Source organism: Amblyraja radiata, chromosome 25 (assembly GCF_010909765.2).
Source record: "Amblyraja radiata isolate CabotCenter1 chromosome 25, sAmbRad1.1.pri, whole genome shotgun sequence".
Classification (NCBI taxonomy): Eukaryota; Metazoa; Chordata; class Chondrichthyes; order Rajiformes; family Rajidae; genus Amblyraja; species Amblyraja radiata.
The window spans coordinates 12,023,443-12,051,065 of NC_045980.1; the positions used below are offsets into that span (position 1 = coordinate 12,023,443).

At 39.4% G+C, this 27,623-nt stretch overlaps 1 protein-coding gene across 7 annotated transcripts in view; it reads left to right on the top strand.

Moving 5' to 3' along the window:
- mtmr3 (myotubularin related protein 3) overlaps window positions 1-27,623 on the top strand; it is a 99,047-nt gene that overhangs the window by 19,637 nt on the left and 51,787 nt on the right. For 2 of the 7 annotated variants that reach the window (XM_033043169.1, XM_033043168.1), the window contains exons 2-7: window positions 5,260-5,335; window positions 13,624-13,744; window positions 15,408-15,491; window positions 15,787-15,858; window positions 21,467-21,556; window positions 22,638-22,754. In XM_033043169.1, coding sequence (XP_032899060.1) covers window positions 15,856-15,858; window positions 21,467-21,556; window positions 22,638-22,754 — 210 coding nt within the window. In that variant the 5' untranslated portion in view covers window positions 5,260-5,335; window positions 13,624-13,744; window positions 15,408-15,491; window positions 15,787-15,855. Of the gene's footprint in view, window positions 1-5,259; window positions 5,336-13,623; window positions 13,745-15,407; window positions 15,492-15,786; window positions 15,859-20,582; window positions 20,876-21,466; window positions 21,557-22,637; window positions 22,755-25,096; window positions 25,130-27,623 lie in introns of those variants that run through there. The other 5 variants (XR_004415683.1, XM_033043164.1, XM_033043167.1 and 2 more) reach the window with 4 other exon arrangements.

Here is a 27,623-nt window from a genome sequence, read left to right on the forward strand (position 1 = left end):
ATTGTGATTTGTGATATTTAAAAAATATATAAATTCCTGCTTTTGTTGGTAAGATTGTTTATTTTGCTTTCCATTTCAAGTAATTTATGTTGCATACTTGTTTTGGAGCTGATCTCTATTTAGATGTCAATAAATTACTCTTCCAATGTGGGAAGCAGGATGTATGCACAACCAGAATATTTATAGTGTTTACTTGTATTTTGTAATTACTTGTAATTTTGGTGTGATCCTTCCATTAACGTAGAGTTCTAGAATGCAAGAAAAATGTTACTTACACTTGAGAATGAGATCTATTATTATTTTTTGCGAATGTTAGGACAGATTTATCACAAATATTTGCTGGTGTATATTAAATTATGCTTTTATAATATTTTAAATCTTTCCATTTGCATTATAATCCTTTAATGTTGATCAAAAAATAATATTTAATTGGATAAGTAACGATGGGGAAATAAAGTCTGTCCTAATTATATTTTTTACAATAAATATTAAGCAGACCCAAATTTTAAACAAACTTCCCAACTTCCTGGTAACCAATGATAGAGAAAAAAAATTAGTGCACCTCCACGTACATTTTTGAACAAGAACTATTCATGTAATATTTTATATTCTCAAATAATGGCTAATTTTACTTAATGGAGTTTAAAAATATATATATATATTTGATTATGAATTTAGTAGTATATATGTGATATGTTAGAACTTTGTAATGTGACTAGCTACTTTGAACATTTCATCCCCACCATGGAATTCGAGAACAAAATAATAACTTGAACTTTCAAAATTCATTACCACTTGTGTGTCAGAAACAACTTTTTTGTGTGTGTGCAGGAATCATTTTATGCACAACCGTGAATGACCAGTTAAATTATTGTTGTTGTGGACAGAATCTTTGTGAGGCCTTAAGGAGATGAATCAGGTGAATGTTAAACGTCTTTTGTCAGTGTCGAAATAGGCAAATTGTGTTGATTCAAACTTTCAAATGTCAATGCGTCAATCCCATGTGTGTAATTTCTGATTCCAGGGTATGATCCTTTGTAAGTCAAAATCAAGAAGACAGTCAAATTAAGTGATTCTGGAAAGTCATATATTGAGAAAAGGCGGATAAAATTCATTTAATTCCCTGCAGCAAAATAGAATTTTGGGTGTTGGAGCGCTGGAGTGCCCCTCCCTCCTGGAGAGGCCCATCCTGCCTTGCAAGTGCATTGTGACGTCACTCGGATTTTCTTTCCCAAAATAGGTGAGTTTGAAGAAATCAAGCTGTTTTTTAAATTTCAACGATTAATAACTTCGGAAATATAGGCGGAAATGCGACGGGAAGATGTTTATCACAGCACGTGAAAAATGTGGGTAGGATGTGTGAAAATGGGAAGAAAATGCCTAACGTTTGGAAGAAGATAGGAATTAACCAGATTGACACACACAGAGACGCATCGTGGGCACAAACAAGACGAAGATTTTTAGTTATATAGAAATGGATGATGCCAGTAGTTGATTTGAGTGAAGCATAAACAATCTGCACCTGCAAACTTGTTGGTCTTTCTTACGTTTTATATAAGTAATATTCTTGAGCACCAGCATATTCTATGAAGGATTAATTGTTTGTTTTGTCATCTGGGAATACAATTTTTAGAAAATATTTTTGTTTCTGGAAGATATTTGCATTGAAAATATAGTCCACTGTTAAAATATAGTCCATGTCCACTGTTAATTGGTAAGCATTCAGAAATAGAAAAAAAACTATCAGAATGAAAAATACAATTTCAACCACTTTAATGTTCAAGAGTTTAGTCATTAAGGTGGCAGTGCAAGTGGATCAAGATGTAAAGCTGAACAGGATCCTAGTTTTCTGCTTCCTCAGAACTGAAGACTAGGAAATAGTTATTTTTTAAATTGCTATTTCCGCATAATATGTTACATTGGTTGTATCACGGATGAGGATTAAGGATTTATTTCCTGAGGTTCAGATATTTTTGAAATAAACTCTTTCTATTGATTGAAAGGAAAGAGTGTTTAAAAATAATTGGCAATTGGTATGTCACCTTTAGCGTAGATACAAACTATAAATATGATTTAAAACATTTTATAATTGAAAGGTACAATTCCAAAATAAATTACATCAAAGCGAGAAGGTCATCAGTTCATCAGTTCAGTTTTATTTGTCATATGTAGGTTAACACAGGGTCAACGGTACAATGAAATGTTTTTGACAAGACAACGGGTCACCTCAACGGGTCAGCATCTCTGGAGGACATGAATAGAGAGAAGCCGCTGAGCCCCTTGTGGCTATGGGCAATGGCAGGCCTGACTCGCTGCAGCGAAGAAAGACCCAGCGGGCCATGGCGTGCAGGGGGGAAACCTGGAAGGGGCTGAGCTCGGCTCCGAACACCGGAGAGCTGATGAGGAGGGAACCGCTCGCGATGATGGATGTGTGGAGTGGGCTGAGAGGAGAGGGTCTGCGGTATTGCCTCCAGCACCTTCAAGATCAGCTGAAGAGGGACTTCAGTTCACGAGCCGATCAGGGGCGATGGAGGAGGCCCTGCAGTAGCGTGGGGGCTTAGCTGGATCAGGAGCTGCTCTAGTACATCGAGCGGGTGGTCCGGACATTGAACTTTTTATAAATGGCACCAAAACATGACAACTCGTATGTGTGATTTATGCAAAACAAATTTCACTGTGCAGTGCACACGTGACAATAAAGTACCATTGAACTAAAATTTTAATCCTCTTCCATATAATACCCATCTTTATTGTTTGACATGTCCAATTGAGTTCCAAAACTGGGTGAAGCCACAATTTGCAGGTAGGTGCAGTAAGTTTTAGGCACTTTAGTCTTTATTGCAAGAATGCTGTCGTTTAGAAAAAAGGAAGTATTGGTACAATTGTACATGGTACGGATGAGGTAATTTTCTGGATTGAGTGTAGTGTCCTACCATGAGCAGCTCAAGAAATTAGATCTATAATCTTTGACAATATTTTAATCATTTATAATATTTAAAAGAATGAGGCATGATCTTACTGAAATATACAAGGTAGATATTGACATGTTTGCGCAAGTGAGAAAATCGCAAACAGGAGTACAGGTTAGCTGTATTCATTTAAAACTGACATGTCTAAGAACTTTTTTCAGAGGGCAGTGAAACTCTAGAATTTTAGAACCCAGAGGATTGTGAATGCTAAATCATTGGGGTATTTAAAAAATAAATTCAGAGAAATTAAGGTTTTGGGAAACTTTCACATAAGAGGAGATGACCTCTGGGTCAGGTTAGTAATGACCATATTTGATTGCAGGGCAGTCTTAAAAGGCCGAGTGATCGATATTCTTGTTATCTCAACAGTATTGGCTGTTAGAGCATAGTCAAAGGAATTGATATTTTCAAATTGATTAAAGATGGAGTATTACAATAGAATATAACAATAAAAATAATACTTTGAGGAGAAGTTTACGTGCGTTTTTTTGCTACTGAAGTGGTACATTTTTTCTTGTATTTTCTATTCTGTCAGTAACTTGTGACAAAAGTGAAAATGAGGTTAACATTTTCTCCACGTTGATTAAGTGCTTCACCATTTCAAAAACAGGGGTGCAGCGAGTTGAGCCTCTGCCTCACAATACCTCACAATGCAGGTAGTTTATCAACTACCTGCATTAAATCCTGACCTCGGATGCTCTATGAATGGAGCTTGTATTTGTTCCCGTGATCATATGGATTTCCTCTTGGTGCTCCAGATTCCTCTTGCGTCCCAAAGACGTTGATTGATGGGTTAATTAGCTACAGTAAATTGTCCTTGGTGGGCAGTTGTACAGTAGAATCTGGGGGATTAGTTGGAGGATTTTTTTTGTATTGTATTTTAATGACCACACAGCCAGGCTGGTGGAATTTGTTATCAGTACAGCTCGGTACAGGTTCCAACATTTCATCAAACATTAAACATATAACATAGATATACATACAGACAGACACATTACATAATACATAAGGTCCATGCTTATTCTTATTCCTCACCGTACAGAGTTTAAAATGTTAATTGCAGTGGGAATGAAACTGTTTTTGAAGCGGTTTGTTTTGGAGGCAATTGTCCTGTAACGCCTCCCAGAGGGCAGTAGCTGAAAGGCATAGTGTGCAGGGTGAGTGGGATCAGAGATGATCTTGCGGGCTCTGTGTAGTGTCCGTTTGTGGTAAAGTGATTCAAGGGATGGCAGGGGTAAGCCAATAATTTTGGATGCTCTGTTGATGATGCACTGTAATTTCTTCCGGGAGATGTGGTGAGAATAAAAAGTATGATTAGTGTGGTATCACTTATACCACAGGTTAATGATCAAAACTGACATAGTATGTCAAAGAGCCTCTTTGTTGTGTAAGAAAGAACTGCAGATGCTGGTTTAAATCGAAGGTAGACACAAAATGCTGGAGTAACTCAGCGAGTCAGGCAGCATCTCTGGAAAGAAGGAAGTCCTTCTCTTCGCTGTATCACTCAATGACTATGATGTAATAATGACTGAAATATTCCTTGCATCACTACAGACCTTTCCGTTTAAGGATATCAGTGGAGGAAATTGAACTGCAGCTCAACTCTACAATGTCAGCATGTTTGTACCTTGAATATCAGCCAACATTAAGTTCTTGAGCTAAAGAATTTTCCTAAAAAGCTCGCAATCCACCCATTTCATATTTAAATCAAAAGATATTTGGTTGGAATGTAGGCATATTTTTCTGAGCTGCACTTTTGGGTGTAAGAAAATAAGTAGAATAGTTCATTTGCATATATTTCCCCAAGCACTTGGAGAAATACAAACTAAATGAAGCAGGAACGTGCCAATTTATAGAATATTTTGAAGAAATATTCGTGAAACGAGAAAATGCAACATATCTCATTTATATTGGTTTGCAAAAGCACTCTATATTATATTTTTAGACACAAAGTGTAAAGAATGAGGGGATCAAATGGATGCAATGTAGACAGCTGGGATTGCAAAATAGAGGATGCCATAAAGTTTCTCAGCAAACAGGTACAGGCCTTATTTTTCATCGTTTGAATGTTCTGTCGGCTCTTGAGTTGGTAATTGAGATAGTAATATCAAATTTGTTGTGGCATCCCATTATGTATATAAAAAGCTTAATTGATGTTGCTTACAACATCACCCAGTTCACTTTGAGTTTTGTGTGTTAGCATTTAGAATATACTTATCAAAATTGAACAACTATTGTTTTCTCAATAGCCTTAAAACTATTAAAGATGCAAATAAAAATTATTTTACAGTTTTCGATGTGATCTGTTCCAAGACGTAAAGATCTATTTTTGAGGGGAAACATTGATCAGCTTTTGACTAATTTTGGTGAGTACATATTGAATTCTGGCCTTTTTGGTGTAAATTTAAAAAAACTGCTCTCTGTTCTGGTTTCTAATTGTCATGTTGCACTATAAAATTTTCCAAGCTTTTCTATGACAATGTGGCTTTACTGAACTGAAAGGCATACAGAGTAGATGATTATAGTAAAGAGTTTATTTCTTCACCTATATTTTAATATGCTGTGGTAGTTTGCAACCATGGTAAAGCCTTCCAGAATTAACTTGTATGGCTCAAATATGCTTGTTAATATCACTGGGAGACAAAAATAAAACATTGAAAAGCATACATGTATCTGTTTCTATGAATATAATTAATCTAGCTTTAGGTTGAAAAATTGTCAACATGAAAAAGACAAAAATCTGAAAATCATTATTATTCAAATAATCATTGTTTACATTGGCCAGAAAGGAATAACCAAGTAATTAATAACCATTAACTTTCTGTTTAAACATCAGTCTTAATGTTGCTTCAACGGTACGAGGTGGTTATTTCGTGTAGGAGCAACTGTACTTACCATATTTCCCGGCAATGAAGACGCAATTTTTTACCCAAAAATAAGGCACGAAAATTTACCTGTCTTGGAGTCCGAAGGTTAGGTTGTTAGCCAAGAAAGATAGACTTGGCTAACCCTCAGTACAGCAACATCAAGAATGATCGATATGTGTCTTTCAATGACAGTGAGGGGACCAGCTCAAGAGCAAAGATTATAGAATGGAGCAGGTCAGCAGGCGATGGATAACAGGACAGCGTGCGGTGGAGCTTACTCCTGTGTCAGCGAGAGTAACCTCAATTGGTCCCTTGATCGCGCTGACACGGGAGTAAACTCAACCTCCCGCTGTCCTGTTATCCATCGCTGCTGATCCGCTCTGCTCTATGATCTTTGCTTTTGAGCTGGTCCCCTCACTGTCCAGTCTACATTGAAAGACCCAGACCGGGCTGTGAATGCCATGCAGTGTCACCCAGCGCAGCAAGTGAGGCCACGTCCTGCTCCCGGCAGCAGTCGGAATTTAAGGAATGGCGGCCGCTCGCAGCCACCCGAGCTATTTCCCTCCCGCACCCAGAGCGCCGCGGCAGCGGTGAGAGAGTGAGTTACTGGCATGATCCCCGACCCCCACCTTCTCAACGCACCTTCCCGTGCTGACCGTGGCCAGATTCCCCACACGTTGTGAAAGGAACTCTTTTCCCAATTGGTCCCTTGAACTAGTATTGTCATTCAATAAGATCACAACTGATTCAACTTGTCCTGGTGTGCTCCCGTTTTTCCCACCATCTCTCATCTGCCGTCACCCTCCACCCCCCACCCATTCGGTCATTCAGAATGGAGATCTGGAAGCCTTGGGCAAATTGAATTGTTACTTTCTTTATTTTTATTTTTTATTTTTTTGAGCATGAGAAATTCTATGTCCCACCAGCCTTTTTTCAAAATTTAGCAACTCAAAATGGGGTTGCGTCTTCGTTGCTGGGAAATACGGAACGTACACCTTCATAATTTAAGACAAACTCTCATATTTAAAAAAAAGTACTTCTACAATCCTTCTTTGCTAAATAAAACAAAGTTAGGAAAGAATTCCAAAGCTGCGCCTTAGTATTTCTAAATAGCTAAAACAACATTTTCAGACTTTACAACAATCTACAATCTGTCAGTGGCAGATATAATAGAACTAGTTAATCTAGTTAGACACAACGCTGGAGTAACTGTTACTCCAGTATTTTATGTCTATCTTCAGTTTAAACTAGCATCTGCAGTTCCTTCCTACACATAGTTAATCTAGTTAACATGTAATCTAGATTTTGAGTATTTTAAAGAAAATGGGGATTCTATTTAACTACTTCCGGAGACAGGGATTTAAAGAAGCAACTCTGCAAAGTAAATTTAAATAATCACTGTGCTATCCAGTTACAAAGCAGTGTGAAATCAGTTTAATATGATAGGTTGCCAAAGAGTTCATTTAAAAAAAAATGTTATTTCGCCGAACACTGGCACTCGATCTGCCAAGGCCTACTGGAATTCCCAGTTGCTAACCATTTTTACTCTCCGCCCCGTTCTTTTTCTGTCCTGAGCCTCCTCCATTGTAATAGTGAGGCCACACAAAAACTGGAGGAACAGCACCTCATATTCCACGGGTAGCTTACAACCCAGCAGTATGAACATTGAATTCTCCAACTTTAGGTATTCTCCACAACCCCCCGCCCTCACATTCCCTGAGACTTGCCTGACCTTGTATCTCCCTCCCCTCCACCTATATTCCTAAAAAATTTGCACCTCGTCAATCTTCCTATACAATTTGTAACCTTATAAACCGTTTGTCTTACATTGGGTGTATGTTCATCTCTGGCCTTTATCCAGTCACCTGCCTGCCGTGTTTACCCCTGACCTGCCATGCTTTGTCCTGCCCCTCCACTCTTTCCCATGACCAGCCATGCTATATCTTTCCCCCCCCCCCCCCCCCACCCCACGTCTGAAGAAGTGTTCAGACCCGATATGACATGGACAGGACAGGCTTGGAGGGACATAGACCAAATGCGGTCAGGTGGGTATGGTGTAGCTGGGACATGTTGGTTGTTGTGGGCAAGTTGGGCCAAAGGGCCTGTTTCCACACTATATCACTATGACCTGGAGTTTTGCATGCAGTTTAGATTGCTGTGCTACAGGAGAGAGTGTGTAAATAATTCATAGGATGTTACCTGGGATGTACCAGGTAATGTACTTTAAGAAGAAACTAGAGAGTCCTTGGAAGGGACCTGAGGAAGAACTTAATTATCCTGAAGGAGGTTCATATCTGGAATGCACTGCCTGAAGAAGTAGTGGAGGCAGTGCTATGACAACATTTTTAGATGGACATTTGAAATGCTGAGTGCTGAAAAATGGATTGAGGTTGCATAAATCCTTGATGCCAGCAGTGCATGGTGGGTAAAAAGTTTTTTTTTTGTGTGCTCTGACTGAACATGAATTAGGAGCAGGAACATGCACGCCATTCCTCCAGCTTGTTGAGCCATTGTAGTAAGATCATGGCTATTTAGATTGTAATCTCAACACAATTTGTCTACTTGTCTTCAGTAACCTTTTGGTTATCAAGAATCCATGTCTGTGCTAAAATTATTTAAAGATTCTATTTACCCCGCTCTGTGAGGGGAAAGCATTCAAAAGACGTGCAACTTTCAGCAAACAAAAATTGCTTCATGTTTCTGAAATAGACGGCATGGTGGCTCAGCGGTAGAGTTGCTGCCTTACAGCGCTTGCAGCACCGGAGACCCAGGTTCGATCCCGACTACAAGTGCTGTCTGTACGGAGTTTGCACGTTCTTCCCTTGACCGCGTGGGTTTTTACCGAGATCTTTGGTTTCCTCCCACACTCCAAAGACGTACATCTGTAGGTTAATTGGCTTGGTGTATGTGTAAAATGTCTCTAATGTGTGTAGGATAGTGTTAATGTGCAGGGATCGCTGGTCGAAGTGGACTCGGTGGGCGGAAGGGCCTGTTTCCGCACTGTATCTCTTTCAGTGACTGATGTACAAGCACACCTAGGTCTTGTGGCACCTCCCCTTCTCCAAATCTGACACCATTCAGATAATAATCTGCCTTCCTGTTCTTTCCACCAAAGTGGATAACCTCTCATTTATCCACATTATACTGCATCTGCCATGCTTCTGTGCACTCACCCAACCTATCCAAGTCACCCTGCAGCCTCATAGCATCCTCCTCGCAGCTCACACTGCCACCCAGTTTTGTGATATCCGCAAACTTTGTGATGTTACATATAATTCCATTGTCTAAATCGTTAATATATATTGTAAACAACAAGCACCCAGCACCGAGCCTTGCGGCACCCCACTAGTCACTGCGTGCCATTCTGAAAAGGACACATTAATTCCTACTCTTGGCTTCCTGTCTGCCAACCAGTTCTCTATCCGTGTCAATACCCTACCCCCAATACCATGTGCTCTAATTTTGCACACCATTCTCTTGTGTGGGACCTTGTCAAAGGCTTTTTGAAAGTCCAGATACACCACATCCACTGGCTCTCCCTTATTCATTCTACTTGTTACATCCTCAAAAATTTGCAAAAGATTAGTGAAGCATGATTTCCCCTTCATAAATCCATGTTGACTTTGAACGATCCTGTCATTGCTTTCCAAATGCGCTGCTATAAAATCTTTAATAATCAAATCCAGCATCTTCCCCACTACCGATGTAAGGCTAACTGGTCTATAATTCCTAATTTTCACTCTCCCTCCTTTCTTAATTCATCGTTTTCACTCTCCCTCCCTCCTTGGCTACCCTCCAGTCCACAGGAACGGATCCAGAGTCGAGAGAACATTGGAAAATGATCACCAATGCATCCATGATTTATAGGACCACCTCCTTGAGTACTCTGGGGTGCAGATCATCAGCCCCTGGAGATTGATCTGCCTTCAGTCCCAACAGTATACCCAACATAATTTTCTGACTAATATGGATTCCCTTCAGTTCCTCCCTCCCACTGGATCCTCAGACAATACAATACAATACAATACAATTTATTTGTCATTTGGACCCCGTTGAGGTCGAAACGAAATGTCGTTTCTGCAGCCATACATACAAAACGAAAAAGACCCGAGACACAACACAATTTACACATACATCCATCACAGCGCTGTGATGGAAGGCAAAAAAACTTATCTCTCCCCTGCACTCCCCCCCGATGTCAGAGTCAACGTCAAAGCCCCTGGCGGGCGATGGTGATTGTCCCGCGGCCATTAAAGCCATGCCGGGTGATGCAAGGCCGCACACCGGGTCTTGGTGTTAGAGCCCCCGGCGTGCGCTCGCAAAGTCCCGCAGCCATTCCAAGCCACGCGGGGCGATGGTAAGTACCCGCTCCAGGTGCTCTTCAACCCCGCAACTCGGGCGGGAGAAGTCGCCGCTGCGGAAGCCCCGAAAAGCGGTCTCCCACCAGGGACCCGCGGGCTTCCGGTGTTGCCGTCCGCCAGATCCGCAGTTGCAGCCTCCGAATCTCTGGGGGTCGGGCCGCAGCAGCGCTCCACCACAGCTCCACCCGCTCCGGACTCGGCCAGCCCCGTGATGGTGAGTAGTCCGCAGCTCCGCAACTGGAGCCCCAGGTCGTTCCTGCTGGAGGCCGCTCCACGTTGCCCAGCCCCAACGACAACGGAGACCCGACAAAGAAAAGGTCGGGTCTCCCGTGCAGGGGAAAGATTTTAAAGTTCCACCCCCCCATCCCCACCCCCCCACACACATACCCCGACAAAAAAAAATAATAAAAACTACATAGAAACAAGACAAAAATAATAGAAAGACAGACGGACTACAGAGGCCGCTGCTGACGAGAGTCGCGCCGCCCACCGTGTGTATTTCCCTAGTATTTCCAGAAGATTATTTGTGTCTTCCTTAGTGAAGACGGATCCAAAGTACTTGTTTAACTGTTCTGCCTTTTCCTTGTTTCCCATTATAAATTCATCTGTCTCTGACTATAAGGGATCTACATTCGTCTTCACTAATCTTTTCCTTTTTACATACCTAAATAAACTTTTACAGTCAGTTTTTATTTTCTCCGCAACCATTAGCAACAGGGATCTTGGGGTCCAAGTCCATAGTACCCTGAATGTAGCAATACAAGTTGATAGGGTGGTAAATAAGGCATATGATATGCTTACCTCCACAGGATATAAGAGTCAGGAAGTCATGTGCAGCTGTATAAGACTTTGGTTTGGTCATTTTTGGATTGTTTACAGTTCTGGTCGCCCCATAATAAGAGGGCTGCGGCTTTGCAGAAGAGGTTTACCAGGATACCACACTGGATTAAAGGGTTGGATTGTTTCCTCTGAAACACGGAGGCTGAAGGAAGATCTGATAGGTTTAGGTAGACAAAAGTGCTGGAGAAACTCAGCGGGTGCAGCAGCATCTATGGAGCAAAGGAAATAGGCATTGTTTCGGGCCGAAACCCATCTTCAGACTTATGAGAGACATAGATAAGTTAGACATAGACAGAATCTTTTCCCCAAGGTGTGCTGCACTCTGTATCTTCCCCTTTGTTTAATCTATTGTACTCGAGTTTAACTTGATTATATTTATGTATATCATATCTGATCTATTTCGATAGCATGCAAAACAAAGCTGTTCACTGTACCCCAGTACACATGACAATAATAAACCTAAACTTAAAATACTAAAGGCAATGTTTTAAGTAAGAGGGGGAAAGTTTAAAGGATATCGGCCGGCCAAGATTTTTTTACTCTGGGAATGGTAGGTTTATATAATGTACTAGACTATGTGGGACCCTTTGGGTCCCATGTTCACATGGGAGGGCTGGTCCCCCGACGCTATATTCCACCTTCCACCAATTCCAATATTGGTGGCCAGTGGGGGGGGGGGGGTCTTTCTGGAGTGCTGGTATGGGCTAGTATGGACATTGTGGGCCAAATGGATTCTTGGGGTGGCAGCTCATTCCCTCAAGTCTGATGTGCTGGCAGCTCACTCACGGCTGGTGGGCTGGCAGTTGACTCACGGCTATTCCTTGAAATTCCATTTCAAGCAGAGTGCTAGGCCACCAAATTCAAATCCATTTTCCTACCATTTCAAGCAGGGTGCAAGGCCACCAAATTCAAGTGCAGTTTCTTACCTCTTCGAGCAGGGTGCAATGCCACAAAATTCAAGTGCAGTTTCATACCACTTCAAGCAGGGTGCAAGGCCACCAAATTCAGGTTCAGTTTCCTACCACTTCTAGCAGGGTGCAAGGCCACCAAATTCAAGTGCAGTTTCATACCACTTCAAGCAGGGTGCAAGGCCACCAAATTCAAGTGCTGTTTCATGCCATTTCAAGGATGGTGCAAGGCCACCAAATTCAAATGCAGTTTCATACCATTTCATGCAGGGTGCAACAACACCACATTCAAATGCAGTTTCATACCATTTTGTGCAAGGCCACCACATTCAAATGCAGTTTCATACTATTTCAAGCAGGGTGAAACCACCATAAAACCACACAGTAGACATTCAGTGTGTTCAGTTGATTCACAGCTCAGACAGAGTCGTGACCTCTCCCTCCCCCATCATGCAGAGACTGAGCCACACCCTCACTTCCGGTTTTATAATCCCTCCCCCTCCCACCGGAAAAGGCGTGGCCTTCATGGCGTGATTGACAGGAGAGAGATTCTCAACATTTTTTAAACACTAATAACGCTTTTGTTTTTCATTGATGGGAAGAATCCTCTGCACCTGATGAAGGGTCTAATTGATAGCGTTTTATCTAGAATCAATATAGTGCAAACAGGAAGTTGTCAAGTTTAGACAAACAACCATTTGCAGGCAGTGCCTTTTCACTTCAACCCAACCCCTCCAAACAACCATTTGCAGGCAGTGCCTTTTCACTTCAACCCAAATCCCCCAAACAACCATTTGCAGGCAGTGCCTTTTCACTTCAACCCAACCCCTCCAAACAACCATTTGCAGGCAGTGCCTTTTCACTTCAACCCAAATCCCCAAACCACCATTTGCAGGCAGTGCCTTTTCACTTCAACCCAAACCCCCCAAACAACCATTTGCAGGCAGTGCCTTTTTACTTCAAACCAACCATATTTTCATTTTCAAACCACATTAAGGGCACTCACAGTTGAGTAGACATGTGTTCAGTGTTATTCAGAGCTCAGAGAGATGGCTTCCTCCATCTTGCAGAGACTGAGGCACAGCACTTCCTGGTTTTAAAGTCCCTTCCCCTCCCTCCAGCAGGGGCAGCAGAGTGAATGGCAACTTTTTTTTAAACATTAATATCTCTCTGATTTTTCACCGATGGGAAAAATCCTCTGGTCCCGGAAGGCGGAGGGGGGCTCTGAGCGAGGTGGCCAGAAATGACGGCCGTAGGTGACGGCGTTCCCCTCGGAAATCGCAGCACAGTGGGCCAAAAGTGGTCAAGATCAGACTTTTAGTAATATAGACTACCATGTGAGACGGTGGAAGCAGATACAACAGTGGCTTTCAACAGGCTTTCAAATAGGCACATGAATATGCAGGATTTGTAGATAAAGATCATGTGCAGGCAGAGAAGGCTGGTTCCAGTGCTGTTCAATGTTCTATGATGTACAATGAGATCTGTCAAAGATGTTAAAATGTAACTTCACCAGTAGGAACAGCACCGGGTAAGTGAAACTGGGATAGTGTACTAGTAATCAAAAGGAAATTATTAATGTTTTAACTAGTCCAGCACCTTATCCGTGGTACTGAGGCCTTAAGTGCTTCCTTGATAGTGATTAAATGATAAATTTTCTGTATTGCATATCTTTTAGGAATGATCCAGTGGTAAAGACTGTGGATACTGGGTACATTGGCAGAAGTTTTAAACCAGCCAACATTTGTGTCCTGGATATTGCTCATATATTGAGTGCCATTACAACTAAACTTGTCCAGGTGAGTTGTAATTAATTAATCACATTATTTTAATAGATGGAGAAACTTTAAAAATGAAGAGCTGAGCATCAAGCATCAGAAAAGCTGATTTCTACCTTGTTTTAGCAGTCTCTCTATGAAAATGATTGTTTTAATCATCAATGGCGGCTATCATGTAGATGATGGTGCATTGTCCAATAGTGGAACCATTGAAGGAGACATTCCTGGGCTTTATTTAAAATAGTAATTATCTGACCCAGTTACCTTGCATTTATCACTTTTGGGTTATCCAGGTTTTGTTGTATAGACTGCTTGAAATACAGAAATTGGAAATGGAGAAGGTTTATTCACTAAAACCCAAAGTTCTGTAGCAGGTCAGTATGTACCTGTGGAAGGAATGAATTTGGTTGAGAACCTTCTTCAGAATAATTGTAGTAGAGGGAGGAAAGATGGAAATTATGTGGGGGCGGGACAAAGCCAAGCAGTAAATAGTTGGCTAAAGGTGATGGGTGGGGTTTGTGGGTTAATTCCCAGATGGGTGGACTAAGGCTAGACATGAAAAGGATGTTAGGTAAGGAGAGAATAGTAGTGAAATATAAAGCCAGATAGTGGAAGGACATAATAGGGAGAGGGAGGCGTACGAAGGGCGGAATAGTTGGAGGAATGGGTGCGCGTCGCGATTGAAGAAAAACACGGGAAAGAGTGAGGAGAAGGGGAAGTGATACTTAAAATTGGAGAATTCAATGTTTATGCTATTGAATTATAAGCTAGCCAAACAGAATCGTAGGTGTTGTTCCCCCACTTTGCGTGTGGCCTCATTCTATCATTGGAGGAGGCTCCGGACAGAAAGGTCAGTATGAGAATGGGAAGTGCAGTTGAAATGGTTAGCAACCAGGAGATCCCGCAGACCTTGGCAGACTGAGCGTAAGTATTTGACGAAATGGTCGCCTAGTCATCGCTTAGTCGCACCGATGTAGAGGAGGCCACATTGCTAACATCGAATATAATATATAAAGTTTGAACCTTTGTGTCACCTGGAAGGGCTGCTGGGATCCCTGGAGGGAAATGTGGGAGGAAATGTAGAGTCAGATGTTACATCTCCTGCGGTTACAGGGGAAAGTACATGGGGAGGAGGGGGGTGGTTGGGTGGGTAAGGTTGGGTGAACCAAAGAGTTGCGAAGGGAGTGGAGTGTACAGTAAGTGGAGAAAGGTGTGACTGGTGTGGCAGCATGTTGGAGGTTGTGAAAATGTCAGAGAATGATATGTTGTTATGCAGTGGCTGGTGGGGTGAAAGGCGAGGACGAGGGCAACTGTCCTTGTTCTGACTGGAGACAAGGGAGCAAGAGCAGAACTGTGGGATACGGAAGAAGCAGGTGAGGGATCCATCTATAACAGCCGGGGGGGGGGGGGGGGGGGGGGGGCACGTTTACTGAAGAAAGAGGATATAGTGCAAATTGAAGTTTCAAGATGAATGTTCTTCTTAGAATCAGCCAGCAAATGTGACTATTTAAAAAATGAATCCTAATTTTTCTTCCATTTCCTTTGAAAGTGTGATGGAGAAGCCTGACCTTAAAAATAATTAACATTGAGATCTATGATTATGTTTTACACAAGATTTTTGTTTTGAATATCAGATTAATAAAGCTGACATACTAATTATATTCTGTGTAATGTTGATTTTAAGGATGGCTTAAAAGGTGGCTGAGATAGTTTTGTGGGTCCGAGTTGCTCACTCTTGATCAGATGATGGTTGAAATAATAAACTAAGGTAAGTGAGTGGATACAAATTTACATTTAAAAACTGGTATTAAATGAAAATTTAGTTGGAATTTTTGTTTTACCATGGCATGAAAGATTATGAAAATTGAACAGCAGCTGAAACATAATTACATAACATCTGGAACGTAATCTGTACATTTGTTTATTTAAATAGATATGATTAAAAATTTGTCTGTTACTTTTGTGCTATCTAATTTAATTAGTATAATTCTAAGCTTAAATATGTTATTTGTCTTTGTCAAAGGAAGTTGCATAATTAATCATGTATCAACATGAATTTTCAGATTTGATCTTAAGTGGAACAGCAAAGTGATACCAAAGAATTGTACATAAACTGCAACAGTGGAATTGACATGGTGAGTTGTTTACCAGTTTAAAAAATATATTTTTTATAATCTGTTACATCCATAACATTTGTCTTGAATTGGTCTTCATTCTTTATGACCTTTTGATTCCATGGGTAGCTCTTCTGATATTTTGATCTCGACTGCTATGTGTTGCGAGCACTAATATGTTTTATAGTCCTAATACATATGTTTAGTATTTTTTGTTTTTTGATTAATAAGGTAAAAAAACTAATATATTTATTCCTGACATTTTTTTCAAAAGTATTACAACTTCCTTCTATTCCATCCACCACTGGAACCCCTTTTATTTCCACCATACCCTACTATTACTGCCAAATGCCTCTTCTCTTTCTCTCGCTACCTTCCAAAGATGGCTGTGCAGTATGACTACCTTCCAAAGATGGGAGTGCACTAGGACTTCTGAGGTAATAAGTAAGATATCAATGTACCAACTAAAGGTTCCTGTGCACAGCACAGGATGGTATTGATCAAAGTACGAGTTAGAAAAATACTTGACAAGAATGCCAGTCTGTGAGTGAAGAGCTTCAGAATGTTCAAGTACCTAGAAAAAAAAACACAATGAAGCCAGCTATGAATATTTAGGATCTAATCAACAATACATTTTTTATCATAAAACCGGTGGGAATTCAACATGTATCCTTCCTGTCTCCACTTCTGCAGTGGTTTTATGTGGGTAAAATAGTCAATAATTTGTTGACAATGGAATTGAACTCAATGAGGCTGCGTACAGCTGTTTGGAATGCACGGTCATAAGCAACATGATGAATCCATCTGATTTATTCCAAGTCTGACAGAAATGCTGTGAATATTTAATATTCACCATTATCCCAGCTTTAACTGAGAAAATGTAGATTGTTTGAGAAATCTTAGTGAAGAATATAAAGTGCGTCATAAATATTATGAACCTAAAAGGATGAAATAATAAATTATGGCTTATTTTCCAGTTCTTACATTTCAAATTTCTCCTATATTTTGTTATGTTTGCAATAATTAGTTAAGTGGGACAGAAAAGAGACAATTTATATAGGTTGGTAACTCGGATGGAATGCTGTGCTGATAGAGTTAGAATACCTGAAAGCCTATCTTTAGTGCACTTTAACCTTTAAGCATAGAGGGAATCATTTATTTCAACATACTGTGCCAGTGGATTATCAAGTTCTCCTTTTGACTTCCGTTGACGCAAGAATAGTTGATGACAAATAACTGACTGCTCATTGCAAAGTTACAATTTGTTTTTAAATTATTTATCTCAATCACTTTAATCAGGGGTACCAATCTGTAACTCTAGGGACATTTTCTGTCCCAGAATTCAGTGTATAATTGCAGAGCTTTGTCAGTTCTGATGTAGTAGTTGACCCTTGCTGGTCACTAAACAACAGCCTCCCGATAAATTGGAATTGGTTAGCTTAAATCATTATCTTCCTATTCCATGTAGTTCTTCCTAGTGTATAGAAGTAAGTTAATTTGACAATGAATAGGACTGTCAGCAACAACTTTTATTTTTACATAAGAAGCATGTATTTTGAAGAATGGGGAATTTGTTCATGCAGAGCTGAAGATTGTGCGTACCATTTGAGATATAAAACATTGGCTGCAGATTTATTTAGAATTTATAATCTACATTCAATCTAACATATCTGTGATTTAAACTTGGCGAACAATGACTTTTGTATAAGTATCCTTTCCCTGGTGTAATCTTAATTGTTTTTGGGCAGTAGAGAGTCAGTACCACATATACTCTCCTTGGGTGTGCTATAAAGCTACAGTAAGCACATATCTCAGGATTACCTCTCTATGGAATGGGTGGACCTCTGAATGACTGGATTTGGGCTATTGGCTGCCTTGTCAGCAATTATCTAGATCACAGTGGAAGGCAATAGCATTACTTCCATTTGTTAGGGGAAAAAAGACACAAAGTGTAAGAGTGACTCAGTATTTCAGGCAACATCTCAGGAGAGCATGGACAGGTGACGTTTCAGGTTGGGCCATTTGCTGGGTTGTTTTTACTGCCCATAACACTTCTGAGTAGATGTGAGCAGTTGAACTTAAAATGATTCTTTATAGAGCTTTTAGTGACATTTTTGTGAATTTTATTTCTCCAAGTAATTATTTCCAAGTTATAATGGTAAAATGTTTAAATCAGAAGAAACATTTATAAAGTTTAAAATATGTCTATCATGAATGATGAAAATTAATATATCTCAAAATAAAATTGAAATGCATAGGTATATATGAAGAAAAATAGAATTCTATAATAGGCAGATGAAGTTTCATTCCTAATTTTTGGAGTGCAAAGGAAGACCAAAGTAAGGCCTAGATTTTAATAGGTTTTATTTTGTTACCTCCACAATGCTATGTCAGCGGTGACGAGGTAATTGATTGTCAAATACAGACAGGTTTGGCAGTACAAGGAACAGTTAAGCACAGGAACCGGAACTTCACACCATGATGTCTGTACTGACGTGATGTCCAATTAAGCTTAATCACTTCTGCCTACATGGGGCGCCATATCCCTCCATTCCCGACATACTATATACCTATCTAAAAATCTATTAAATGCCATTATCATATCTGCTTCCACCATCATCTCTGGCAGCGAGTTGAAGTTACCTACCGCTCTCTATGTATATATTTTTTTAAATACTTGTCTGCAACATCTTTACACCTTCCTCTTTTCACCTAATGGCCATGTCCTTTAGCAGTTGACTTTTGCACCCTGAGAAGAAAGTTCTGTTTGTGTACCCTATTTATACCTCTCGTGATTTTATGAACTTCTCAGCCTTCGATGCTCCAGGGAAAACTTGTCCAACCTCTTCTGATAGCCTCTAATCCAGTTAGCTGCTTGGTAAACCTCTTTTGCACCGTCTCCAAAGCCTCCACATCCTTCCTGAAAGTAACCAGAAATGCATGCATTACTCCAGATGTGGCATAACCAAAGTTTTGTAAAGCTGCAACATAACTTTCTGACTCTTGTACTGAATGCCCTGACCATATATCCGAGCAATCATATCATCCGCAGCCTTTGCCACTTTACCTGTTTGTGTTGCTACTTTCAGGGAGCTGTGGGCTTGGACCCCAAGATTCCTCTCAAGATCAAAACTCATTGACTCTATACTTTCCAATCAGATTTAGCCTCACACTTGCATGGATTAAACTATCTGCCATATCTCTGCCAATATCAGTAATGGAAGCTTACTTTGGGTCCTTTGTCATCATATTGCTGACTCCAATGGAAATAGAAATAATTTCCTTCTGTTTGTCGGTGTATTTTTTCATTACAAGTTATAGGAAATTTGAAAGATGTCTTGTGTAGAAACACATCACCTTGGATTTTACAAAAGTAATCACATCATTATTATTTTTCACAAATGTTATTTTGAATTTGGCAGCAACTCTGGTATTCACTGGTATGTTTTTGTGTGTAAATCCCAAAGATGGTATCAATGTTTCAACATTGGTCCAGAGAATGCTGTTTTCAGACATTTTCATCACCATAAAGGGGAAACATTTGACATAACTTTAAACTGTTTGCAAACTATTGCTGCTGTAAAATGCCATGATAATCGTACACTTAACTGCATGAGGTCTAAGGGAGCTTTTGTTTGCCTACTAAGCCATAATTACTGTTTAGCAAACTGTCTAATCCTTAAAAAAACTAAATTTAATGCATCTAATTTACTCACAATGCAAAATAGAGATTTGAAAAGTTTGTTGGATATTTGACCTGTCTTGATTTTGTTCAGTGTAGTTATAATGCTCTATAAAATAAAATAGTCAAAAATTGTACTATTGCCATTCTGATATGGAGTGTGCAAATTGTTTAACGTTTTGGCTACACAGCAGCAGATGCCAGGGATCTTGCCGAACTGATCGATAGCAACGTGCAGTGAGAATAAAGTTCTTGCCAAAGAGATTGGTAGATCATTTTATTTGGAGCTTTTTTATAATTTGGCACCGTACCTTTGCTTCACTAATCGTAAAATCTGGATCATGTTAATGAATGAAAATTTGGGATTTTCTGTACTTTGGAGACTGTTTCCACCAGTGACCTGTTTTGTAGTCGAATATGGCACACCTTTTATTCAGGATTGATGAAACACTTGCTTTTAAAAAAAAAAAATAAAATAAAAATTAAGTCAACACTGCAAAGAATTATCATTTTAAATTCAGAAGGTCGACTGCCAATAGTAGGCATAACGTTCTGCTTTTATCATGTTCAACATTTAGCAAAGTAAGTACAGTAAACCAATGTTATAATGGACCATGGGGGGGGGGGGAATGTGGTCCATTATTGTCAATTGTCCGTTGTAATTGAGTACGGTATTATTGTATGTAGTTGAAATAAAAAAATGCACATGATTGTTAATACACAAAAGGGCACAAAGTGCTGGAGTAACCCAGTAGGTCATTTAGCATCTCCAGAGACCATGGATAGGTGACATCAGGACCCTTCTTCAGACTCATTCAGTCTGCTGAGTTACTCCAGCACTTTGAGTCATTTTGCCTTAAAACTAGGTGGCGACGCTGCTGATCTGCACCAGCGAGCCCTTCTTCACCAGCTACAGCACAGTCTGGTTGACACAGCTGTTGTTGCAGCTTACATTGTGCTGCTTCTTCGTGTCACCCATCGCATTGTCTGCTCCCTGCTCCTCCACCTTCTCCTCCTCCTCCTCCTCCTCCTCATCTTCCCCCAGAGTCGCTAAGATCTTCCGCGGTGGAGTATGTTGGCAAATCCAGGGAAGAAGAAGGAGGAGGAGACGATGGCGGTGGAGCGGGGAGCGGACAAAGCGACGTACAACAGGAAAAAATGGTGGCTGGTGAGTGGGACGGAGCCCCATAATAACCGAGCGTGTCCTGTCGGTGGCAGCGGCCTGAAGAAAGCACTGTCCCCAGGGGTTACAACGTGAGCCTCAACAACAGCCGCATCAACTGGACCATGCGGTAAATGAAGAAGGGCTCACTGGTGCACCTTGTGAGCCGAGGGGTGACATTGGAAGCCACGGATGTAAGCAGCTGGGCATGGTGGCACGTCCGTCCGCTATAACTGAAATCCGTTATAAAGGGGTCCGTTAAAACGAGGGTTTACTGTAATTAAAAATTTGATGTTTAAGTGTAAACTATTAGTACATCTGGTTTCAAATTAGCACAACGGTTTTAATAAAATGTTTGTTCTTATTTTTAATTTCATTTTAGTTGCATCTGTTTTGTATTCATAATTAGCTAGAAGACTAGCTTAGATCAAACTGCATTCAAGACTTTATTTTATCCAGTTGAATAGATTCCTATCTCATTTGTAAGACTTGGAGAAGAATGCATCCATCATAGGTGTCGGGTTTTAGAGGCTCTTGTGTGTAATTTAAGGCATATCATTGTGATGAAGTAGTGTGTTAATGTTGCTGTTTATCAGAAATGTTGCTTGAATTCATCAATTATAAATTCTTGGTGTTCTGAGAAACCGTCTGGTGTTAATAAGAATATGTAACTCTGTAATGTTAATAAATCCTATGATCTTTTTCTGTGGAAGCCATTTTAATTTAACTTGAAAAAACAAAAAAATGTGCTCTTTGACTAAAAAAGAAACCAATCCTCGTTTTAGGATGAAGACGGACAACATAGTTTGGAATGTATCCAAGCCAATCAGATCTTTCCCAGAAAAAAACTAATTAGAGAAGAAGAAAACCTCCAGGTATAAAAGAAAATGTGGATTTAATTTGAAAATATGTAGAATTTGCAGTTTATGTGAGGTATTCAGATTTGTTCCTTTGTAAGTGATCTGCTTAGTCAGCGATATTCTATTGTGTCAAAATCATGTACCGTGTAATGATGTAGTACTGAGATGGATCTGATATTCATCGAAATATTAGATTCTTTGGATAGATGGGGGTTTTTTTATTGAATCACTTTTAATTTTCACACATGTAGTCATTCCAAAGTACTTTTGAAGTTTTAGTGACTGCATTGAAACAGCAAACAATAAGCACCACGCTTTGCATTATCACAATCAAACGGAAAGTTGTTTAGGTTTATTATTGTCACCTGAAAAGCTTTGTTTGCTTGCCATCCAAAGAGATCAGATATACCATACATAAATATAATCAAGACAAACTCAAGAGCAAAGGGGAGGATAGATGTCAGAATGTCGTTCTCAGCAATGTAGCATTTTGTGCTGTTTCTTGTGGGATAAGTTTTATCAAAGACTCTGGTGAGAATTTGTCTCCTTCAAAGCGTTACGTTTTGGATCCACCTGGATAGGTAGGATAGGTCCTTTATTTAACCTAGTTCAAGGACAACATTCCCGAATGCCGGTGTTGCCATTTTGTTCAAGCATTTGAAGCAACATTTGAATTTAGAAATATCTGACACAGAAGTGAGAGTATTGCCATGTGGATGAAACTGAACCAACTGACAGTAATTGCACAATTCCATTATTAGCTTCTTTTTCTTTCCTCTACATTACTCGTGTTTTTATTACGTGGAATGTCTTATTGCCCATCACTATTCTCTATTATAAATGTATCAATAAATGAAAATGTTTATGTAGATTTCACGAGACATTGTTGTTTAATAACAGAGTTGATTGTGGATTGTTGATTGATCGTTGATATTCAATCAGCTTACTGAAAAACAATTTGGGCAAATATATATGTTCTGCTGCTTTGCAATAGATACGTTTTTTTCAAACTTCCCAAACTAGCTGCAATACCATATAATTTTGTATATATTTGATTTTGCTACATAATAATTACTTCCCAATTACAATATTTTAGGTTCCATTTCCTGAGCTTCATGGAGAAAGCACAGAATACATAGGACGTGCTGAAGATGCAGTTATTGCTTTGTCTAATTACAGATTGCACATCAAATTTAAGGAAACACTTGTTAATGTAAGTGCTTAAAGAATTTTTAAATTATCAACATATAACCAAGAGATTACTTTCTAGAAATGTTCAGACTAGAAATGCTGCATCATGGAGAGAGATACAGATAATCTTTCATCAGTACTGGTTAAAGTTGGAAAGAAATGAGCTACAGAGAAAATCGGAAGAAGTTAATATGATAAAAGGAAAGATTTGTGACAGTGGAGACCAAAAGAGGGTGAAAGATACGTGTTGGCAGAGGTGGCGCCAAAATAAAATGACAATGACTAGTGATCAACAAACTATATCTGGAGATTATGTAAATGGTAAATGATAAATCTGCATTCTGAAATTAGTGAAAGAGAATGTGAAACAAAAGGCTGGAATGTCTGATAATTTGTTATTTTTGAGTCCGCAAAACTAATGTGCCTAGTTTGAAGGTGAGTTGGTATTCCTTGAGCTTGCTTTGAGCTTTATTGGACAGGTGTAACAGACCAAAGACAGAGCAGGTAGTCAGAGATGGCAGTAAATGCTGCCGACGGGCATATTCCAGGGTGCAGGTGTCCATACTGAGCAACACACTGGCTTTTTGTGTAGTCACTGCAAAGACTTTGTGGGGAAGGACCACTGTCTAGGATCCTGCCACTGTTGGATACTGGGGGACAAACCCTGTGTAAAAGCTTCTCAAATCCTCACAGCTGCATTGTTTGAGGAGGAAAAGTGAGAGGCATTCATGCGTTGTAACAGAATGTGTTAAATTGATAAATTAAACTGTTACTATCCGCTTTCAGCTGGCAGCATCCCGACCTGTTTTTTTAATCTATCCTGGTCTCCTCCCTAACATAGGACTTCCTTTTACTCCGCAGCCCCTTTCCCCACCCATCTTTTCCCCACCACACTTACAATTTTAAACTTATTTCATTTTTAACTCTTCAAAGTTTTGATGCTGGATGAAATGTAGTTTGTTGCTCTTTCCATAAACACTGCTTAACCTGCCACCCATCTCTAATATTTTCGGAACCAAATTTCCAGCATCTGGAGTATTTTGTTTTGCGAGTTTCTATTACATTTAGATTATGAACCACCTACAGGTTATAAAATTAAATTTATAATTTTTAGTAGAAATATCCTGTGTTTTTTTTTCCCAGAGATTTCCCTATTTTGCAGATGTGTACGCATGTTCGAGTAAAGATGAATACTGTTGCTTTTACATTGATCAGAATACAAATGCTTAGAGGCTTGGTAGACACAAAACGCTGGAGTAACTCACCGGGACAGGCAGCATCTCTGTAGAGAAGGAATAAGTGATGTTTTGGGTCAAGGCCCTTCTTCAGACCCTGCTTAGAGGCTTGAGTAGGATTTAGAATGGCCGGTATAACAAAGAAGTAGAACTTATTTTTGTACTTGGTCTGACACGTAATTAAACTGTTTCCTGAATTCAAATCTGCTCTGTACGTTCGGGCATCTTGGGTCATGATACCAACCTCACTTTTCATCATGTTCCTGTTTTTCATTCTGACCATGCTGGTTTGATCGATCTACTTACTGAACCTTTCTTTACTAGCTATATTCTACCCTCTGGACTCAAGGGCCATTTCTTACCCCTTAAGATGAGTGTTTGGTCCTCCTATCTGCTGTGATCCTTCTTTCCCCTGACCCTCCACAAAAACCTGGTCAACTACTCACTATACTTGTAGCAGTAACAACCTGCATCCACCTTTTCCCTCATTACTATGTCCTGGCCTTCCTCCTGATGTTCTTGTCACTTTTGCACATTTATTGCTCCCATTTTAACAGAATACACAAGGATAATTGGTGGTGTGAGTTTATCTTTGTAAAACCAACTCCGATTGATACTATAGCAAGATGCAAGACATAGTAGAATTGTGAATTCCTGAACTGTGTTGGCTGAGGAGAGATGCTGCTGAGAGTAGGTGGTTGAGAGCATTAGATTGTTATGCTAAGAAAGCCGATTGTTACGCCAAGACAATGCTTTTTGAATAATTATTTTGGCCCCCGTTGCCCCAACCAGTAAATAATCAGCCAGTAGTTTATTTTTGTTTAATGAGTATGTTTTTATTGATCATTGCCATGATACTTAAGAGACCAACAGAGCGATAAAAAGTGGATAAAAAGTGGCGGAACTTTGGCAGAAATTTTTTTTTTCTGCTGTATAGAGTTCTGTAAACATTGTAAGATAACCTCATCTTCACATTACCCCATAGAGTTTGAAAAAACAAAAGATTGTTACTGTTTTTTGTTCATTCACATAGCTAGAGGATAGTTTCCATTACTCCAAGCACAGAATGTGTTTACTTTATGGCTTATGGAGAAAAAAAAGTTGTCTTTTTTTTTGGTTTCCTGTACAGAGTATTTACCAAAATACTTGTTCTGAACTGTCAGTAAGTATGTTTTTTTTTCTTATTCCAGCATCATTGATGGAAATGTTAAAGCAGAATGCTGCCAGTGCATTGTGGCATTATAGTTCTTGCATGCTTTGTCTTTTAAGTGTGGCTTTACCCTAACGTTACATAGCATTGGTAATAAAACTTCTTGAAGCATTGTCAAAAATAGATCTTTTAGTTATGGTACACTATTCTCCAGGGTAAATCAGACTAGTAACATACCTTGATACGATATGTATTTAAAGTTATTTAAATCTCATCAATTATAGATTTCTACACATTGTGCTACTTTGATTAAATCTCAGCTCAATCTACACAGTGTCTTAAAGTCAATAACTCTAGCCTACTTGAAAATTATCCCCAACTAAATTTCAGCCATGCTACATCGTCTGTAGATTCTTCTATCGTCTCTACTCTAATCACATCTTTCCTGTAACAAACACTGAAATGCTATATGGAATGCTCCAACTAAAGATGAACTAGTATTTCGCAGTTTCCAGTTTGACATCTTTTGACTATATTTGTGCTACAGCTAGCGAATATATATGTGTGGTTTTACAATACTGGGCACAAAATGTGACATCATACATAAAACTGAAGTTCACAAATAAATTATTTCAACAAGATTCAGATTAATCAAAAACCCTCACGGCGGCAGTACATGACAGGGAGAGATAGTTCATGAAGTTTGAGAAAATTTGATTAATGAACAAAATTCCTTTTTAGCATAGAATATTAAAAATGTCATATCTACACTGTTTCAATCATGCATTCCTATGTGTTTTTTTACACTTTATGTTTGGTGTCCACCATAACAACCGTTACATTAAATTTAGAAAGTCATTTTTTGCTAAAGCATGATAGCTGATTTCTTCACTTTTGCTGTTCAACATACAAATGTACTTTCTTGCTATAAACATGGAGTATGTGACCAAATGAGCAATATTCCTGCTATCGACTGAAACGTGCGTTACGCGCGTTACACAGCGTCCAAGGGTGGACACCAAAATGAAAGTAGCTCCTGTTTCTTCCAGTATTTCTTTTTTTGTAATTTCTTTCTCATGTTTTGAATAAACTTTATGGAAGTAATTGTCCATACATAATAAGAGACTACAGGTACATAATTTGATGGAAATATAGCTACTGCAAAATGCTGGTGTTATGCGTGTGATGGTGGACACCAAAAATATTCACTGATTTTTGGCATGCAGCAGCTTTTACAGAATCTTGATATTACGGTTACTTCTCATAATTTCCATTATCTTTTGAGTTCTTCAAACTAGAAAAATTTCGATCTCCTTGGAAAGTTCTTTGGTCTTAATTTACCATTGTGGTGTAATGGTGGTTACTCTAAAATAGGGTGGACACCAAGAGTAACCACCGTTACACTCTTTGAAATATGGCCATTCAGAGCACCATGCCAAATTCATCAAAAGTTTTGCTTATTACTGTGAAACATGCATCTCTGCAAAGCAACAAACTTCAAAATGTTTTGAATTATAATGAAATCAATGCAGAAAGTGCCTCTTTATTTCATTGTTTCAAAGGATGTCACATTTTTGGTGTCCTAAAAATTTATATTTTTGAGATATAAACTGGTTGAATTAGGGAATTAATTTAATTCCTAACTTGATTTTATCTCTACTGTCTTTTGCACATTTGAGTAACAATCCCTGAAAAAATTAACACCATACTACTTGAAACAGTGGAGATATGACATTTTTAATGTTCTATGCTAAAATGTACCCAGTATTGTAAAAATACACAAATATTTGTTTCTGCATTAATTTCTCAGATATGTCCCTGCCATTACGTATCATGAAATATTAAGCCATCATTGATATTTTGCACAAGACACAGGCCTGAAATCTACTGAGTCCTGGTCTAAGTAGCAGCCTTGTTATTAAAGCACACTTCATTGCCCTTTTGCTTCCTAGTAATGAGCCAATTTCGGATCTAACACATCGTGTCCCCCTCACTGTAATTTGCTTCAAATTTACTAATTAATCTGACGTGACAAGTCACAGTGAAATTCTTTGCTTGCATATCCAAGGTATGCAATAGTCACCCCATAATGGACGCCAACAACATTACAAAGTATCTCGCACCAGGTTACCCCCCTCCCAGCTATCCCCCTCTGCCAGGTCACCATTGTTCTTCCCCCTCCCCTTCCCTCATGGCAGTCCCCCCCATGCCGGGTCATCCAGCTCTCTTACAGGTTGACACACATTTATCTGGATCTGGCAACCACTATTTTTAAAGGTTCTAAGCTGCTTAATAGTTCTTCTGATTCTATTTTTCATATTTCGTTTTTGATTTCTAATGCATCCTAATTTTTTGTTATTCTCTTCCTCCTTTATGCATTTACATGACATATGTAGGTTCACTTTGTTACTCGCCAGATTTGTCTTGTTATACCCTGTCTTTGCCTTTGTATTTCCACATGTTTCAGGTTTTCAGAAGTATTGAGCTCTCAAAACTCATTTGATAT